The sequence below is a fragment of the Galeopterus variegatus genome, unplaced genomic scaffold, assembly GCF_000696425.1.
Source record: "Galeopterus variegatus unplaced genomic scaffold, G_variegatus-3.0.2 Scaffold3964, whole genome shotgun sequence".
Lineage (NCBI taxonomy): Eukaryota > Metazoa > Chordata > Mammalia > Dermoptera > Cynocephalidae > Galeopterus > Galeopterus variegatus.
The window spans coordinates 138,764-151,120 of NW_007730075.1; the positions used below are offsets into that span (position 1 = coordinate 138,764).

At 42.7% G+C, this 12,357-nt stretch overlaps 1 protein-coding gene across 3 annotated transcripts in view; it reads right to left on the reverse strand.

Moving 5' to 3' along the window:
• Nucleotides 1-11,353: 11,353 nt before the first annotated feature.
• The window catches only part of SERPINB11 (serpin peptidase inhibitor, clade B (ovalbumin), member 11), a 17,383-nt gene continuing 16,379 nt past the window's right edge, over nucleotides 11,354-12,357 (reverse strand). The window contains exon 7 of one of the 3 annotated variants that reach the window (XM_008586365.1): nucleotides 11,354-12,095. In XM_008586365.1, coding sequence (XP_008584587.1) covers nucleotides 11,691-12,095 — 405 coding nt within the window. In that variant the 3' untranslated portion in view covers nucleotides 11,354-11,690. The remainder of the gene's footprint in view (nucleotides 12,096-12,357) is intronic. The other 2 variants (XM_008586367.1, XM_008586366.1) reach the window with 2 other exon arrangements.

Genomic DNA, 12,357 nt, shown 5'->3' on the forward strand with positions numbered 1-12,357 from the left:
GGAACTAAGGGCGTAGCTATTGTTCTCATCAGCCCAAGACTCTCCTGAGCTCCTTTCCTCTGGAGCTGTCTGCATAATGAGGAGATAAAGATCTTCACAGGGGGCTATCCCACTTGGCTGGGTACAGCTAAGCAAATAGGTTTTAGGATACCCTACAGTCTCTTTCCCTTCTCAGAGATCATGTAAACCCTACACGTTCCCTGTCTTGCTTGTAGACCAAGCCCTCCCCAGATCTATCCTAGATAACCCCAACTTCAGTTTCATCCTGTAATGAGATATATATGTAATGAAATTAAAATGGGACTTCTCCTACCTCTGAGTTGTCTGACGGTTTAATGCAGGAATCAGCTGATACAAGTATCCACCATGCTCTAAAGAGGGCTGCTAGGGTGTCCACTCAGGACAGAACAGGAGACCATGGGTGTAGACTGGTGGCCCTGAGCTTAAGTCTCACATCCAAGGTACTGGAGAGGATGCCGAGAACTTGATCATGGAGGCTGGAGAATGAGTGTGTCTTTGGAGGAAAAGGGGAAAACGGATGTTTTTTCTCTCCACGTAGGAAAGGAGAAGAGGGCAAATTCCCCATACCTTAAATCATGGGTAGGAGGCTGAATTTAAGAGAAAAAAAAAATTCACAGACAGTGAGGTGCTTGCCACTAGAAGAAACTGACATCTAAGACACTGCATGTTTGCTGGAGGCAGAAATCTTGAGCTTTGTGAAATAAGATCAGAGCTAAGTCAAAGAGGAACTCCCACACAGAGGCTAGAGGGGTACCTTCGGACACACTGGCTGAGACAGAGGGGAGGGTGTGTTTGTACAGCGGGTGAGGGAAAAAGTCATAGATTCCATCACTAAGCCAGGGAAAAGCTTATCCACAGGGAAAGGAGCTTATCACTGCAGTAAACAATGCTGCAATGCATGTACAGTGTCCAAACTACTGTTATTTAGCTCAAAAGGTACAGCAATTAGAGGATTGTGAGAGGAGTTGTGGCAGAAGCAGACTTTGAACTCAGGCCTCTAAATTGCAAATCTAACCTCTCCCCCCTCTTCCACAAATGTACTGAGTAGCCTTACAGCAATTGCACAGAGGACAGGACAGGGGCTCTGAAGCCAAGGCCGCCAGGGCTCAAATCTTGGCTCTACAACTAACAATGTGACCGTAGGCAAATGACTGACACTCTGTAAGTCTCATCTTTAACTGAAGACAGTAACAATACATGCCACAGAGTTTTGGGACCAAACTGATGAAATACTTAACATGATGCCTGGCACGTAGTAATAATACTTGAATAAATGTTAGCTCTTGCTGCTGCTGTCATCACGGTCCCCCAAGAGCACAGGTTATGTCTTAAGTTCATTTCACATTATTATCTCACCCACCAGGAGGCTAATGCACACTGGTTGACAAAGAGACTCTAACTTTAGTGTAAAAGCTGAATAAAATTTAACTGAATAATTGGCAGATCATGTCACATCATTTAATGTTAAGAAGCTTTGATTTGGAGATGTCAGAAGACTCTTGACTATCCCTAACAATTTTACTCTATTTGAATGGTATCCCAACAAATCAGCAACACTACACAGCTCAGCTGCCTGTTAGCAATGCCTTGTGTTCAGTCAGGCTGGAAGTCTCCTTCAATCTGCGAGCACCATTGCAATGGGTCAGTTGATCTCAGAGGCCACTGACTCTCCTAAACTGTAGCCCAGATGTTCTGGGGAACCCAGCTCAACACAAGTTGTGTCTTAAACTATCTGATATATGTGGGAATACACAGGCTTTTTCATCTCCTTTCTCAGAAGAAACCATGTATACAGAAATAAAACAGTTTTCCACACAGCAGCATGGGGCCACCTTAACGTATTTATAAAACAATCCTATTAGAATTGTCAGTCAAGCTCTGCCATGAGCCAAGTTCACTGCATTGATCCTCACCCAGTGCATCTCACTCAGACCAATGATCTCCACATTTTCTGTTTCCTCCAGAACATAGCAGGCACTCAAGGCATCAAAACATTTAAAGAATAAATCACTTTCTTTCATTGAATTGATATTTATTGAGTATTTTCTGTGCTCCAGGTATTGTTGGTGCTATGACAACAAAAAAGACAAAAACCCCTGCCCTTATAAAACTGACATTCTAGTAAGGAGAAAATATTAATAAACAAGATAAATAATTTAAATATGTAATGAGAGAGTGATAAGCGCTAACAAGAAAAGTAAAGTAGGGAAGAGAGACTGAAAATATGTATTGAGGTTGCAATGTAGACAGTAGCTCAATCTTGGGGACTGATAACCCTAAGTGGAAATTATGAGTGTGGCCAGGTCTCAGATGGGCCCTTGTGATCATGCAAGTTTTCTGTGGTGTGAGCATATAGGAAGAAGGGTCAGGGACCCCACTGGAGCCTATGTGCAAGAGGAAACAGGAAGAATCCTGGGAAGAATATGTGCTCAGGTGGAGAGTCAAGGTATCTATGACTCAAGGACAGTGGCTCAGGCTTGGAGATGAAGGGTGACCATGTGAGCAGCCCACCTGTGTGCTCAAGTCATGCTCCTCTCCACACTCCAGCCCAATCCAAGGGAGAAAGGCTCCAGGCAACAGTTCCAACAGTCTCTGCAACTGTCTCTGAACAAGACTGGGAGGCCAAAGCAGCCCTTGTTGGAACAGTGGAATCAATGGAATAGGATACAACCAATACGTGGCAAGAGTCTTCCCACTCCAGCTTCCACTGTGAGCTCAGAAATACCTGCCCACACCAAACCATCAGGCCCTGTGGGCAGCAGCAACAGTTCCAGGAACTCAGGGAGACATGACTCAGTTAGTTTGGTGTGGTCTGGAAAACACAGGTCATACAATGTCATACAAAGATTTGATTAACAGAAAGCAATATTTACAAAAATAAGTCTGTGGCTTACATATAGAACCTGGAAACACTGCCAAATCCTAGTCCAGTAAATGCCAGAAGAATGGCCTCATTACCTCTTAACAAAGGGACTTTTCAATATTCATAGTCAATTATGCTTGGGGACCAGCCTGGGGAATTCTTGGCATGGTCATATCATGGCTGTTGTGGGTGGCTCTGACTCATGGCCACATTACTGGACCATTCCATCACCCAGCTAAGCTCCTAATGGCGTCTGTCACTGTGACACCCAAATTGTCAGAGATGCTATCTGCATATAACCAAAATAAACCACATAAAGGTATTTTCTCCCCACCTTTAAACTGTTCTAGTTCTACCAAAGTGATTACTAGCATGGGAAATGCTCCTCTATGATTTATTTCATGTAGTCTACAATACATCTTTCCCATTACAAATATGACAATTTGGAAACCCAAGTGACTTTTCTAGAACACAAATCTGACCAAATGACTTCCCTCAGAAGAGAGCCCTCCCTCCCTGAAATGGCCTACGGGGCTCTCCACTAAGAGGACCCTGCCCATAACAGTCTTCTCACCACAGCTGTCATCCATTTGTCATTTCTAGTCTCAAGTCCATCTTCTCTGCCAAAATATAAGGTTATGAAGACAAGGACTGAGGCTTTGTGTTATTCGCTGTATATCTCCATGACTTAACATGGTGTCTAAAACTTCGTAGGTGTTTAACAAATGTTTGTTAAAGAAATGAATCAGGGTATCAATGAATAATGAAATGACAAGACTCTTAAGGTTATCCTCTCCAGGGCAGTCAATCTGGTGTTGGCTGAAGGTATATGTGCGTTTTTGAGTCTTGATGCCTGGTTGATCTCTGCTTTCTCTGTTGTCACAAAGAAGAAACAAGGGTCATCCATGGAAAGGAAAAAAGGGTAAGCTTCCTCTAGGAAACTAAGGTCTCAGAGGAAGAAGACAGCGGGCACTCTTAGGAAGAGAGTGAAAATACGGGGACATAGGAGCAGAGTTGGGGGTCTGGTAGAATGTCAGGGTGTTGCTGTTGCCAGAGTTGGGGCTTCATACCAGCAGCCCTTTTTCTGCTGCCTTTGGTGACTAACGGTCCATGTACAGGGTGACCTCAGACTGTGGCTTAATATCCAGTAGTATTCAGGCAGGGTGACTGGATAATTTATTTTCCAAATCAGAACACTTTTGAGACTGAAATGGGAAGCTATCGATCACTCCATCAGGATAGCAGGTGTATGCCAGAATCGAGGCAGGTGTACCACGGCATGTGGTGACTCTGTTCATCCAGACGACATGTGGGGAATGAGCTAGATTCCTCAAAGGCAGGAGTTTGGGGATTTTCTTCCCCCAGACAGTGGTCTCCATTAAGTCTTTACTTCTGCCATTCCATTCTGCTCCTGACAATTTCTGAGAGAAAAAAATAACAGATCTAGAAGAAAAGGGGAAAAAACTAGACTGACAAGTAGTACGCAGGCAAATTTCTCATTATACCACTGCCCAAATGGTGATTTTTTTTTACCTTGTTTTTTAGATTTACAGCAAGTTAATCTGGAGGAGCCACCCTGATCAGAGAGACTCTACAAGAGTTGCCCATTTTTAGGACCTGTTGATGCACTGTGACTCAGAACCTGGTCTGACACTACTGACTGGCCCTGGGGATCCCATGCTCCCCAGTCCATTAAAGGTGGGGGTGCAGATGCTGTGAAGAAAGTAGCGATTTTTCTGAGCCACTATGACATCGTAGGCACCAAACACAGATCTGAGGGCTCGGTGTGCAGTAGGAAGGAGGAAAAAAGACTATTGATAAACTCAGAAGAACTTTTAAGTACCAGAAGGAATAAAAATAATAGAAATAAAAACAAAATACTATCTGAGAACATCTTAGAAAGATAATAGAGACTTTTGTTTTGTTTTTAGAAATCCAGGTCAAAGAGATCTACCTTCTCACTCGCTTCTCAACTTCCTCTTTTAAAATGGTCTATATTTTGGTGGAGCATTTTAGGTTTACAGGAAAATTGACCAGAGCGTATAGGGTTCCCAAATACCCCTTTGATCTTCCCCTCCCAGCTTCTCCTATCACTAACATTTTTCATTAGTATGATGTTTGTTACAATTGATGGGTCAATAGTGCCATTATTACTATTTATTTATTTAGTGATTATTGAAATACGTTATTATCAGCTAAATTCCATTGTTTGCATTAAGGTTTAATCTTTTTTCATCCTATGGGTTTTAACAAATGTGTAACAGCATGTATTTTGACTTTAGCCATTCTAATAGGTTCATAATTGTTTTAATTTGCAATTTCCTAATGTGTGCTCAATGTATGATGTTGTGCATATTTTAATTTGTTTATTTACCATCTATGTATCTTCTTTGATAAGCTACCTGTTTATATCTTTTACCCACTTTTTAATTGGTTGTTCATTTTCTTATTATTGGGTTTTAAGAATTCTTTCCATATTTTAGATACCAGTCCTTTATCAGACATATGTTTCCCAAATATTTTCTCCAACTTTGTGTCTTGCATTTTTTTTCCTCTTAACTGTTTTCGCAGAGCAGAAGTTTCTAATTTTAATGAAGTCCAACTTATTCATTTTGTCTTCCATGGATTGTATTTGTGGTGTTGTATCTAAAAAGTCATTGCCAAACCCAAGATCACCTAGACTTTCTGTTATCTTCTAGGAGTTTCATAGTTTTGCATTTTATAATTAGGTCTATGATCCATTTGGAGTTAATTTTTATGAAAGGTGTAAAGTTAGTGTCTAAGTTAATTTTTTTGACATGTCAATATCCAGTTAGTTGTTCTCGCACCATTTGTTGAAAAGATTATCCTTTCTTCATTGATTGCCTATGCTCCTTTGTTAAATATCAGTTGATTTTATCTGTGTGGGTCTATTTCTGGGCTCTCTATTCTGTTCCACTGACCTGTTGGTCTGTTCTTTCAACAATACCACACTATCTTGATTACTGTAGCTTTATGTGAGGATCCTTCAAAAAGTTCATGGAAAGATTCATATTATCTTTTAATTCTATTTTTCCACAAACTTTTCAAAATACCCTTGTAATCAGTCATGAAATTGGACAGTGGCTGTCCTCTGATTCTGTTCTTTTTCAATATTGCTTTGGCTGTTCTGAGTCTTTTCCAACTTTCTTTTAACTTGTTAATTCAAGAACATTTAGGAGTCTTCATTTTCTCAGTCCACCACTTCAATTTGGCACAACCTCAGGCCAGTGGCATCTATACACATGAAGAATTTTCTAATTTTTCTCCACTTCAATCTTTTTCTCCGTGTATTGAAATATTTTGTCCACCAAACTGCGTTAGTTCCACAGATGTGCTTCATCGAAGACATTTGCAACTTCTAATAAGAGATTCTGGTCAGTATGACACATCGTTGTTACCGACAACTTTGATATGACTGCTACAAAAGTAAACAGACACATGCAACCTGACAGCAAGTGTGATGGGCCAAATTAAGTACAGGTGAGGCACCAAGATAAATTAGGCTCTGCCTCCCAAAGGAGGTATTAGACCATAAGTATGAGATCCAAAACAATGGCAATGACACTCTTGAATGCTCTTATTTACATTGTAGGTATAAAATGATCAAGAGAATGGAGATCAAGAGAGGGATTTGTGAAGAGGATGTCTTTAAAGACAGGTGTGCAGAAAAGCACACCCATTCTCCTTGGTAAGGGGACCCCCTCCTCACCCCAAGTCTTGAGAGCTGCTTCAGCAGGACTGCCGAAAGGACTTGGTATGTTCCCTGCTATTGGGAGACTCTGGCCTGAGAAGACTACAGTGGAGCAGGGGGCTGCTGTACCTGGGAGTAACCGCACTCACCTCTAAGGGCCACCAAAGAGGTAAGAATCCTGGGGACTAGATGCAGACCTTGGCAGGAATGTTGGCCTGGAGTCACTGTAAAGGGGTCCTGGACCTCTGGTTCTGGCCCCCATGAAGTAATAAGTGTCAGTTGTACCCTCCTATGATAAACAACTATTAAACTGGACAAAGTCTCCCTATGTTTTTAATAATTTTAGCCATTGGACCACAGATAGCACAAGACTATGCTTTTTGGAAGAAGAAATCATCTCCTGAGAGCTCCACATCCGCCTGGTTCTCTGAAAGTGAAACCCATACTAACAGCTGTGGTCTTGCTGGTCAGAGAACCAGAGGTCAGAGTTCAGGGCTATGAACTGAAATTTTGGGACATGATACTGGAGAAGAGAGAACAGCACACAGAGGGAGCCCATGACACTGCATATGGGTTTTCTTGAGTCTTTGGCCAAATCTCAAGCTGCACATCCAGGTTGAGGCTCCACCAGACTGGGCAGAGACGAGCCACTGGAGGGCTGTGAGGCGAATGGAGATTCCAGAGGTGGTGAAGATCTGTGGAATGTTGGGATCCTGACAAGTTAGAGTGGAGAGACCTCTATGAACAGGCATTCAGCAGACAGTCAATAAAGACCTCAGAAAGACCATGCCAAAGGAGTAGGGCTGTTTTACCCCTAAAACAGGAGTGTATAAACTTTTTCAGTAAAGAGCTAGATTGTAAATATTTCAGTCTGTGTGGGCCATAGGCAAAAGGTACTTATATAAACTCTTACATTGTCCCTACCTGTTTGCCTCAGGTAGTCCATCCTAAGAGACAACATGCTTTGTGTCCAATTGTCAGTAGCTGGAGACATTTGGGGGGTGAAGAATGACCTGCCTAAGGAGGAGGGGCCAGGTGGGCAGGTAGAAGGGGGTGTGGCCACCCAGGTCAGTTTCTCTACCCAGCAACACCCAGATACAGGGCGTCTTCTCTCTTTCTGGAGGGTGTGACTGTTTCAGGTAGGTCTCTGACTCATGGACTGAGATTCCACCATGCAGCACAGTGTCTGAGAAAGCAGGTAGTAGTAGCAGAGAGGAGAACTGAGCAGAGTTGAACACCCAGCTTGGTCTCAGCAGCGCATGGCACTAACCCTGTCAAGCAGTGCCCACTGGCTGTACAAAACCATCTGGTAGGCTGGACTGGGCCCACAGGCTACCAGGTGCTGATCACTGCTCTAGAGACAGACCTCATCTAGATCCACCTTAACAAAGCCTCCAACTCAAGCTTCAATAGGATTGGGCTCTGTTGCCAGTAAATTATTTGAAGAATAAAAATACTTGAAGAAATAATGACTGCACATTCTACAAATCTGATAGAAAATATTAACCAACAACTCCAAGAGATTCAATAAACCTCAAGCAGGAGAAAAGGGACCCTGCCAAAAAGGCAAGGGACTTAGTCGTGAGGGTTATGGGGTGGATCACTTGGGCCAATAGTAACCAGCAGGAAGGTCATTACCTACAGGAGGGAACAGAATATCCTTCTGTCCACAGAACCCACATCTGCTCCTACAGACTAAGCGGCAGGTCCAGAGTGTGACATCAGCTTGTAAATCGGCAGAACTTTCCCACCCCCTTTGGAGCTCTTCCTTACTCCTACTTCTTAGGTAGTTCAGAAACAGCAAGTGAGTGAAGACTGGCATGAGGGAGGAGGAAAGGACCACCCCTTTTCCAGATCACAGGCTTCTTCTGGCTCCTACACCAACTGGGGGCAGGAAAGAAGATTCATTTTACTATTAAATCAGGTTTGTAGTTAGGATCAGAGCTTCTCAGACTTTAGTGTGCACATTGATCACCTGGGGATCTTGTTAAGCCACAAGTTCTGATTCAGTAGGTCTGGGGTGGAGCCAGAGACTTCACGTTTCCATTCCTAACTAGCTCCTGCTTGAGGCTAGTACTGTTGCCCACCCCCCCACCACCACCACCATAATTGGAATGGTAGAGATTGTAGGGATTTAGATTAATATCTGGGCTTAAACATTTCAATTACTGAATTGAGACTATGTTTGTGACATGAAACAACACAGATTTTCTAGACCTATGTGTGACCAGAAAGTCATGAGTACTACCAGAGATTTCATGCTGGGGCTAGGGAAGGATCTCCCACTAACCTATTTCATAGGGACAATGGGACACAAAAATAAGGCTGCTTTTGTGATTACATTCCATGAGTCCTTCTGGTTTATTGCACTGTTCACACTGGCAAAGGCACAATTTCTATTAGCTCTTTGCATTCACCTTCCTGTCCCCAGTACTTAGTGCCTGGGATGGTTAATTTTGTGTCAACTTGGTGAGGTAATAGTACCCAGATATTTGGTCAAACCACAGTCTTTATATTGCTATGAAGGTAATTTTTAGGTTAGATTAACATTTAAATCAGCACACTTTGAGTAAAGCAGATTACCCACCATAGTGTGAGTGGACCTCGTGCAATCAGTTGAAGGCCATGAGGGAAAACAGATTGAGGTCCCCTGAAGAAGAGGGAATTCTGCCTCAAGAACTGTCTGCAGATTGAGCTGCAAGATCAGCTCTTCCTCTTCCCTGGGTCTTGAGCCTGCTCTGCAGATTTTGAACTTCACCACCTCATAATTGCATGAGTCTAGATAGGTAGGTAGATAGGTAGATGGAGAGGTACATATTGGCAGGAGCTTTTAAGGACACTTTTAGGATTCTCCATTCCTTTGGAGAATCATAATAGAGTGCCCCTAAAGGATCCTGTATCTACACTATAAAGAGGCTCAAGAGCAAGACTCCAGCACCTCGAAAGCCATCCAGATCCCTCCCACCTGCACTCTCAAGGCTGATTTAATCACAATCTCTTCAAGTCCTGTCTCATTGCCCTTCACCCACATTTGTTATTCAAAACCACGTTAATGATTTTGAGGGCCCGTCTGTAAGAATTACTCCCAGCTTTGACTATAAAAGATGAATAACTCAGTTTCTGCCCTTCACGGGGATGTTAAAGTTCTGAGACTACGGCTTGTAGCTGGGCTCTCTGAGGCTCTGTAACTGTTAGAGGAAATGGAGTAAGTGCCACACAGCTCGGCATTCATTGCATCTGGGTGCCAGGTCTATGAGACACATCTGAGCTCCTATACAGCACAAGACAGGTGCCACCTAGGACCCAGCATTCACTGGACAGACTTCACCCTTGAGTAAGGTGAAAAGTAGATGCCAAGAAACCACTCTTATTTTTGCGACTCCCATCATTATCACTTCATGTCTCTCCTTGTTACCACGATAAACCCACTATGCCTAGGGACTTGTGGATTTTCCTGTGAAGCGGGCCATGGTGTCTCAGCTTTATGCCATGTGACAAATGGATTTGGTAGATGATCATTCGGACAGCATGTGCAGCAAGACAGCCCTTCACCACAGCAAGCAAGGCAATTTTATGTTGTTATAAGTAGATATTCTGCAGAGTTATACTTTGCTAAAAGGTTGTTGCTTTCTTGCTACTTTATGAGGACACTTTAAGAAGTTCATGAAAAAATAGAATTAAAAGATAATATGAATCCTTCCATGAACTTTTTGAAGTACCCTCATATCTTTATTAGGGAGTAAAGTAAGCCACATCCTTCAATGCCTCAAAGGGAAAGGAAAAACCTTCATTGACTGACACTGCTGTCAATCATAAAAGTTGCCCACAGCCTCAGGCAGGAAGAAGTGGCTGCCCCTGGGTTAAAGAAGGAAGGAGAATTATGGGGCTCCTGCTCTCTGCCCAGACCTCTGAGATTGTTCAGGGAGAAAACATTCACTGAGAAGACACAGCGCTGAGAAGGCAAGAAATGTGCTAAGCCCACTATTATATGGTTATTGGTCCATGTTATCTTGATTAGAAAATAATGAGGCATTCTTTAAAATAAAATTCCTTCTGATTGGTTTCTGTCTTTGGCTGTTCTTAACTTTTACTCAATGCATTATAGGAAGGAGGGGGAGAGGGAGGGGGAGAAAAAAATCTATTATTCAATTTTGTACCTTACAAAGATTTGGCCAAAATTTCCACTAAAAATGTTCACTGAATTAGACTTCACCTCACTCAAAGCCTCCTTTTATAAGTCACTTAACTGCTGCAGTGCATTACAAGTCTTCAAAGAGCTTAAGGCATTTCATGCTTTTATTATAGTCAATACAGAATTTCAAACTAAAATTCACGATGCTATACTTACATGTACAAGGAAAATTATAATATTTTAAAATCCAACCAAAGTTGAAGCCCTTAAGTTGGTTTTCTGCAAGTGGAATAGTCCCTTATTCAAGGTCTCACTGATTTACAAGTCAAAGAGAATCGAATCCTTTAAGGTTTTTCACATTGACTTGATCATATCACCCAGGCAACACTCAAATGAGGCTCCAAAGATAAGAAAGCCAGAAAAGCTTTATAAATGTCCTTTCTTCCATGATTACCACAGTCTTAGGTTCACCAATTCATGGAATAAGTTGGAAGAGATCCTAGACCTATTTCGCAGATAAGCAAACTGAGGCACAGAAGCGCGTGAGGTGTGAACTGCTCTGCGGCCATGGGGTAATCATGGGTTTGCCTCTGCACCTTGTCTGTGACTCTGAGTCTTGCTCNCCCTTATTCAAGGTCTCACTGATTTACAAGTCAAAGAGAATCGAATCCTTTAAGGTTTTTCTCATTGACTTGATCATATCACCCAGGCAACACTCAAATGAGGCTCCAAAGATAAGAAAGCCAGAAAAGCTTTATAAATGTACTTTCTTCCATGATTACCACAGTCTTAGGTTCACCAATTCATGGAATAAGTTGGAAGAGATCCTAGACCTATTTCGCAGATAAGCAAACTGAGGCGCAGAGGTGCGTGAGGTGTGAACTGCTCCGCGGCCATGGGGTAATCATGGGTTTGCCTCTGCACCTTGTCTGTGACTCTGAGTCTTGCTCAACGCCATCTGTTTATGGAGAGGCGAGCTTGCCAAAGAAGAGAATTGTGTTGGTATGAATGTGCCTTATAAAGAACAGGAAGGGGTGATTGGCCAGGAACCGAGCTCGGAGGGGGAGTCTTTTGACAGCGATGCTGTCCCCAGCAGCTGCTGCCGCCTCAGTGCCCTCTTCGTTGACATCCACGTATGACTTGTGGATGACCTTCGATAAATACAGGCCCTTGGCTGGTGATATTCCAGAAAGATCAGCTTTGATCTGGTTGAAGACATCTGTCATCCCTAGGGATTTTAACAGGGAATTTAGCTCATACTTGATCTCAAGTTTGAACCGCGGGATGTGTACTTCAACTTCTCTTTCCATCATGTTAGACGAGCTGGTCCACTCGTGAAATGTCCTCACGTTCAGCTGTTTTTCCACCTAAGACACAAGGCACAGATGAGCCCACGTGAGCCAAACCCACAGCCTCTGCCTTCAATGCTGTTTGTTTTTATAATTTTAGTGTGAGTGGTTCAATTTCATCTCTTTTTCCCTACCTTTAAAATATCCTGCTTATCTGCAAAAAAAAATCTAGCATTTGTCCACATCTCTTCTATTGTCTATTTCTCATCTATACTTCATAATTAAACTTTTCAATGTGTACCGACAGTTCTTTGCTCAGCATTCACGCTTCCCCTAAACA